Here is a 7,560-nt window from a genome sequence, read left to right as displayed (position 1 = left end):
TGGTTGTATAATGTGTTTTATATATTTATTTAGTGTTAAGTTTTTATTTTAATCCCAGTTAATTCATATGAAATATTTTATTAGTTTCAGGTTTACAATACAATGATTCAGCAGTTTCATACATTGCCCAGTGATCATTCCAAAAGTGCACTCCTTAATCCCCCTCATCTATGTAACCCATCCCCCTACCCACCTCACCTCTGGTAAGCATCAGTTTGTTCTCTATAGTTAAGAATCATTTTCAAGGTTTCTCTCTCTCCTTTTCCCTTTGCTCATTTGTTTTGTTTCTTAAATTCCACATATGAGTGAATTCATTTGGTGTTTGTCTTTCTCTGACTGACTGACTTTACTTAGCATAATACTGTCTAGCTCCATGGACCCTGTCATTGCAAATGGCAAGATTTCATTCATTTTTATGCCTAAGTAATAATCCATTGTATGTATCTATATACCAATTCTTCTTTATCCATCCCTCAGTGGATGGACACTTGGGCTGCTTCCATATCTTGGCTGCTGTAGATAATACTGCCACAAACAGGGATGCATGTATCCCTTGAATTAGTGTTTTTGTCTTCCTTTGGTAAATAGCCAGTAATGTGATTGTTGAATCATAGGGTAGTTCTATTTTTAACTATTTGAGGAACCTCCTGTACTATTTTCAAGAGTGACTGTACCAGTTGGCATTCCCACTAATAGTGCACCTGTGTTGTGTTGCTTTTTCTCCATATCCTTGCCAACCCCAGCTGTTTCTTCTATCGATGATTTTAGCCATTCTGACAGGTGTGACATAATATCTCCTTGTAGTTTTGATTTGTATTTCCCTGATGCAAGTGGTGATGAACTTCTCTTCATGTGTCTGCTGGTCGTATGTATGTCTTCTAGGAGAAATATATGTTCATGTCTTCTGCCCATTTTTAAATTGGATTATTGTTTTGGGGTGTTTAGTTTTATAAGTTCTTTATATATTTTAGGTTGACTTTTGGTTTTGTTGATTGTTTCCTTTGCTGGCAGAACTCTTTATTTTGATGTACTCCTAATAGTTCATTTTTGCTTTTGTTTCTCTTGCCATAGGAGACATATGTAGTAAGAACTTGTCATGACCTATGTCAAAAAAGTTACTGCCTCTGTTCTCCTCTAGGATTTTTATGATTTTAAGTGTCGTTTAGTTCTTTAATCCATTTTGAATTTATTTTTGTGTATGGATTAAGAAAGTAGTCCAGTTTCATTCAAAATGCACACAATCTAAACCCATTATTTTATCCCATACTCCTCCCTGAGGAAAAAGTATTCTTAGTGGTTTTGTAACCCATCATAATAATTTTATATTAAGGTTGTTGGGAAACTCTCTATCAAACTAAAACAAATCTTCTTTCACAATTTTGCTATTTGAGGCAATTTGTTGTATATAAGTTTTGAATGTAGTCTGTGGACGTTGGACTCATCCTATTTAACACTTACTTTTACAAAGGTGGATACTAATTATATTAAATTCTTATGCTTATGAATTTTAAATGAAGTGGTAAAAGTGAAGTGTTTTGCACAGTTTTTTGTATTAAGTGAGTGTACAGTAGATTTAGATAATTATTAGTGGGAAGATTTATTATATTCTGATTCATAGAAAAACCCTGGCTCCCTATGAATTTTACTTTTTTAAAGAATTAAAGAATTTTACTTTTATTCTAGAAATACTAATCATAACAAGATGATTAAATTTCAGTTCCCTGTATCCTTCTGTTTTCCCATCTTTAGAATTAAGGCACTGGATTAAAAATTATCAAGATGGGATTGGGAGGGAGACAAACCATAAGTGACTCTTAATCTCACAAAACAAACTGAGGGTTGCTGGGGGGAGGGGGTTGGGAGAAGGGGGGTGGGGTTATGGACATTGGGGAGGGTATGTGCTTTGGTGAGTGCTGTGAAGTGTGTAAACCAGGTGATTCACAGACCTGTATCCCTGGGGATAAAAATACATTATATGTTTATAAAAAATAAAAAATTAAAAAATTAAAAAAAATAAATAAATTTAAAAAAATTATCAAAATGCCCACTAGTCTAATACTCTGTGGGTCATGAGTGAGGGACAGAATTCCAAAATAATTTTCATAGTCTCTTAGAAGCTTGGATAGAAACGTGAGATGTAGAGATCCAGTCTTAGGGGAAGTTAAATAAATGAAGATTCTAGAAAAGAAGATAAAGATTATAAGCCTTATAGAGGATGGAATTTATACTTACCATTTGTGATATTGAAATGCTTAGAAGAAAAAATGTTAATCCAAAATAAAATTAAAGATGAAAAATTGAAGGAAAATAAATAAAATAGCAGGAAAAAGAAAATGATTTAAAGGTGAAATGAGAAGAGAGAAAAATGCAAAAAATCTACATGAGAGAAAATGTAAAGGGGTTTAATTGGAGATAAAATTGAAAAGGGATTCTGGAATGCCTGCTAAGGGATTTGTGTTTTATTATGAATACAGCACAGAACTGTTGAAGAATTATATGCAGTTGTTTAATATGTTTCTAACAAATTCTGAGTAATTGTGGAAATTGATGCATCCAAGGGAGATATGAAAGCACAGTGTGTTATTCTTACCAAATTTCTGGAGGAGTAGTGTTATTTGTTTTCAACATTTCCCTAATCATGGTTATTACATCATCCTTGGAAATTACACTTTTCTTCATTATCTCAAACCCTTTCCTTAGCCCTATTCACTAGTGCTCCATATTACTGTTTTCAAGATACTTTAAGAATATAGCAATTCTAATTTCATTTTCAAGGATAAAGAGAAGTCTCATAGTAAAACAAGATTTAAGCCCTCTGTTCCCTTCTGCTTAGCACAGTAATAAATACAATCACAGTAATCATTGACAACAGAGAGGATGGGATTCCCGTTGTGAGATCATTTCTGATGTGACTGATTGGTTAGGATGGTTCTTAAGAATTAAAGTATGCAACTTAAAATGGCACTTGCTGCAACCATTTCATTTCACTGAGAGGACAGACTTGATACTCATATCTCCATAAGAAATATACCAAATGTGATAGCTGCCCAATGGTTTCTCTTTTGCAACGAAAAGACTTTATGCCATGATAACAAGTAAGAATTCAGAAATGCTGCTCCTCAGCAGGAGGAATTTCTTGCTCACTGAGTTAAGACATCTCATTTCCTGAGTGTATGCTAGGGAGGAGTGAGTAATGATGGTGGATTCTCAGTTACAGGGGACCTGCTACCTATGTAATCCTTTCAAAGCTCATATCTGATTCTTCAAAAATGGCTCAAGGAGTTTGAGAAGAATTCTATTGATTCTAAGTTAAACATTAAGTTTACTGAAGAAGTTCTCCAGAGGCTTCAACACTGGCTATAGCATTCATGAAGAGCCAGCTACAAATGAACGAGAAAATCTTTCCCTTAGTACTAGATTAAACTTAAAATTCAACACTGAGGGTGTTATGTTTGTCCTAAATATCTTTTACCCCTCTTTAAAGAAAAATACTTAAAGTCCTCATAAATTTCACTGAGATTGAAGTCAGGAGACTTGGGGATTTTAGTACAAAGTTACCATAGGATTTTGGCATGTGATTCAGAATCTCCAAGCCTTAGTTTTCCTGTTTACAAATGAGCTCATTGGACCAAAAGCCTTCAAAGATGAAATTCCACAACTCTAGGAGTGTGTTCTGCACCATGTTATGAAAGAAATATCCAAAACTAGATTATATTGGAATTGCAGGAAGGAGGGAAATTGGTGGGAAAGAGAACACTGCATCTGGATATATGGGGAAAAGGATCCTTAAATAGAAAGTGTAGTTATACAAGTGTTCTAAGTGTTGAGTCCTTATGAATTTTCTAGGCTAATCTCTTCTTTCCTGTTTATAACACAAATGAGTGCAATTCCTGTTAATATTCATCCTAACTTTCTAAGTATTTGAACTGACCTCACAGGATCATTCCATTTTTCTTAAAGATGCACACACAATTGAATTCTGCCAAATGGGTTCTTACTAATAGAAGCATCTCGTTGTCAATAAAATGCTACAATGTGGTTAGTTCTGTTAATATACTTCATTTTCATCATTCCACCTACTTCCTTCATAGCTGGAAGAGACTGCAACAATTTTAAGAGCAAGGAAGAGTACAGACTTTCCTTTTCCGTACTTTGTCTTGAAGTAAAACATTTCCAAGAGAATAAAGTGTGTCTGATTGGTCCTCTTTAGGAAATCATATGGCAGAGATATCCTGGAAATCTCTTACATCATCCTTGGAAATTACACTTTTCTTCACTATCTCCTGGAGGAGATTATGCTGAGTGAAATAAGTTAGGCAGAGAACATCAATTATCATATGGAAATAGGCAGCCTGAGGTTTAAGTCATATGGTTTCACAGGTTTTCCTGCAAGGATATACACAGAATCTTTGTGAGTCAGGGCTTTTGTCACAATTTCTTGGCTTCCTTAGGTGTTTCTAGTACTTCTATGAATCTAAAGGTGATTTTTTTTTCTGCGCAAATTAAGCTTTATTTCCTTATATCTATGTTTCCCTTTATTCTCTTCATATTGAAAGATAATTGACTTACAGTGATGTTACTTTCAAGTGTATAACACATTGATTTAACAATTCTGTACATTACTCAGTGCTCAGCACAGTAAGTGTATTCATCATCTGTCATCATACAACATTATTACAATATTATTGACTTTATTCCATATGCTGTACTTTTCATTTCTGTGGTTTATTTACATTATAACTGGATGTTTGTACCTCTGAATCCCCTGTATCTATTTCTCCCATCCCCCCTCCCGTCTGCCATGTGGCAACCATCAGGTTTTTTCTGTATTTAAGAGTCTGTTTGTTTTATGTTTGAGATTCCACCTATCGGTGAAATCATATGGTATTTGTCTTTCTCTGTAAAAGTGACTTTTAAAAAATTTAATTTATATATTTGAAGAGAGAGAGAGAGAGCAGGAGCAGGGAGTGGGATGTGAGGAGAAGCAGGCTCCCTGCTGAGCAGGGAACCTGACATGGGGCTCTGAAGTGAGATTCCAGGGCACTGGGATCATGACCTGAGCCAAAGGCAGAAGCTTAACCAGTTGAGTCACCCAGATGCCCCTCTCTGTTAAAGGTGACTTTAAAAGAACCATAGTGAAACCAAAGATAATGTTGTGAATGTTAAAATCCAGATGGATTAAGGAAACAATAAATAATAATGCTTTAGATATTATACAAAGAAGATGGCTTATAGCATTTATTACCACTTTTAGATAAAATGTAGGAAAAAAGATACCTTAAACAATAGTAAAAAAGTCTCATTTATTTTATTTACCATTTTATTGAGCAGCTTTACTTACAATGCAGCAGATACAATTGAGCTGGGTCATCACAATTAATATTTCTTAAATCAGTCTTAGGGATACATCCAAGTGATTTATCAATTGTGCTGTTTGACCTATCAGACTTCCCATGTTTTACCTGGGAAAGTAAAGTAAAAGTAAAGATGTCAATCATCTGTTTATCCTAAGCACTCTAACTTAAGTACAGATACCTTAAATAAAGTGAGATCTGAGTTGGGACCTTTCTTTAGGTAGTAAGATCCTTGAAATACTTGTAGATACTCTTTTAGGGTGATTCAAAAAATGCACTGAGGAAGACTGCAAGGATAATGGAAATTCACTGTTTAAAAAAATGGAACATAGACATATTCTGCTAATGCAAAATAGTAGAGTCTATTTCTAGAGTAACATTGTAAAAGATGAACAGATAAAGAAAATATGGTACATATATACAATGGAATATTATGAATACTCCTATTTTATCCATTGGATGCACATAATTTCCACAAGAAATATTAATTGATTCCTAGTGATGCTTATAATCAGTATGAAGATACTGATAAATAAAACTTAACCATATATGCATATATGTATTTATATGGAAATATAAAACAGTTACATGAAAATTGAGTATGGTCATTGATGAAATTGCAACTTAATTTTATAGATAGGTAGGAATATATAACACTTTATTTTTCATACTTAACAGAAATTACTGCAGCTCTACTTGAAAGTGAAGTTCTAATACCTCTTTTTATGTAGAGTTCTCAGTTTTTTTAAAGGCAGTAATGAAATTATACATAATCCATAGTGTTCATGGTGATCACAAGGGTCCTGAAAGTCCATGACATCCATCTTGTGGTCTTACCAATGAAGTCTGTTATGGCATCTCCCTAGAACTTACAACTTGTCGGCTCAGCCTTCTCATTGCCACCTTCATATCTCTGTTCCTTAAAGTATAGATGGCAGGATTTAATACAGGAGTGATAACGAAGTCCACAATGGCAAAAAATGTATCCATTGATTTGGTAGGGAAAGGCCACACATACAGAAACATGCATGGAGTGAAAAATAAAACCACTACAGTGATGTGAGCTGACAGAGTGATGAATGCTTTGGATAAATCTTTTGAAGAATGTTGTCTGACAGTTATCAGAATAAAGATGTATGATATAATTAAGAAAAAGAAGGTGCCCATAGATATGAAGCCACTGTTGGCAGTGACCACAAATTCTAGTCTGTAAGTGTCCGTGCATGCAAGTTTAATAACTCTAGGAAAATCACAATAAAAGCTCCCCACATTATTAGGGCCACAGAAAGGTAAATTTATGACAAAAACAAACTGAGACACAGCATGAATCACCCCAATGATCCAAGCAGCCATTATCAAAAGCATGCACATTTTGGGATTCATAGTAGTTAGATAGTGGAGAGGCTTGCAAATTGCTGTGTACCTGTCATATGCCATGGCTATGAGCAGTACCATCTCAACTCCTCCCATGACATGAATAAAGAACATTTGTGTCATGCAGTTGTGGAAGGAAATGATTTTGCAATCACTGAAAAGATCAGAGATCATCCTAGGAACTGTGGTGGATGAAAGGCCCAGGTCAATGAGTGATAGGTTGGCCAGCAGGATATACATGGGGGAATGTAAGTGAGAATCCAAAATTACTGTTAACACAATGAAGAGGTTTCCCAAGATAATCCCCACATAGAACAAAGAGAAGAAAAGGAAAAGGAAAACCTGCATTCCCAAGGATTGTGCAAGTCCCAGTAACAAAAACTCAGTTACCACAGAGCCATTTACTTTGTCCATTGAATCACAGGGAAGGGAAGACTCTGAAGTGACCTGAAAGAAATGAGAGAAGGAATTAACTTTGAGGAATGCCTCACACAATGTGTTAAATGTTGATAATTTAAATTTATTATTGACAGATCTTTTATTTAATTGATAGTAAATTACTTAGAAATAATGGGAACCCAGAGTATGGGTTGGTAGTATGACTAAAGCTGCACTCAGAGGCTGTCTATTGCATTAAATTGCTCTTATTTAGTCAAGTACATGGAGTAATCAGGCAACTTAAGAAGTTAGAAATTGATGTACAAATTAAACTCAAGGAATTTAGGTAAAAGAAAATAATAAAAATTAAAAATAATACGTATTGATGCCTAGAAAATAAGAAGAGTATACATAAGCATACAAAAAAAATTTTAACAAAAAAATAGACATTTGA

The 7,560-nt window shown here is 34.4% G+C and overlaps 1 protein-coding gene across 1 annotated transcript; it reads right to left on the bottom strand.

Moving 5' to 3' along the window:
* Nucleotides 1-6,203: 6,203 nt before the first annotated feature.
* LOC131835279 (olfactory receptor 4F6-like) lies at nucleotides 6,204-7,181 on the bottom strand. The gene has a single exon (XM_059179638.1). The coding sequence runs from the start codon at nucleotides 7,140-7,142 to the stop codon at nucleotides 6,204-6,206; it is 939 nt and encodes a 312-aa protein (XP_059035621.1). The 5' UTR covers nucleotides 7,143-7,181.
* Between the last annotated feature and the right edge of the window lie 379 nt (nucleotides 7,182-7,560).

Source organism: Mustela lutreola, chromosome 7 (assembly GCF_030435805.1).
Source record: "Mustela lutreola isolate mMusLut2 chromosome 7, mMusLut2.pri, whole genome shotgun sequence".
NCBI classification, from domain to species: Eukaryota; Metazoa; Chordata; class Mammalia; order Carnivora; family Mustelidae; genus Mustela; species Mustela lutreola.
This window is presented reverse-complemented; position numbering and strand designations above follow the sequence as displayed.

Coding starts and splice junctions, on each gene's coding strand:
- LOC131835279 (XM_059179638.1), bottom strand. CDS start 7,142: ATGGACAAAGTAAATGGCTCTGTGGTAACTGAGTTTTTGTTACTGGGA.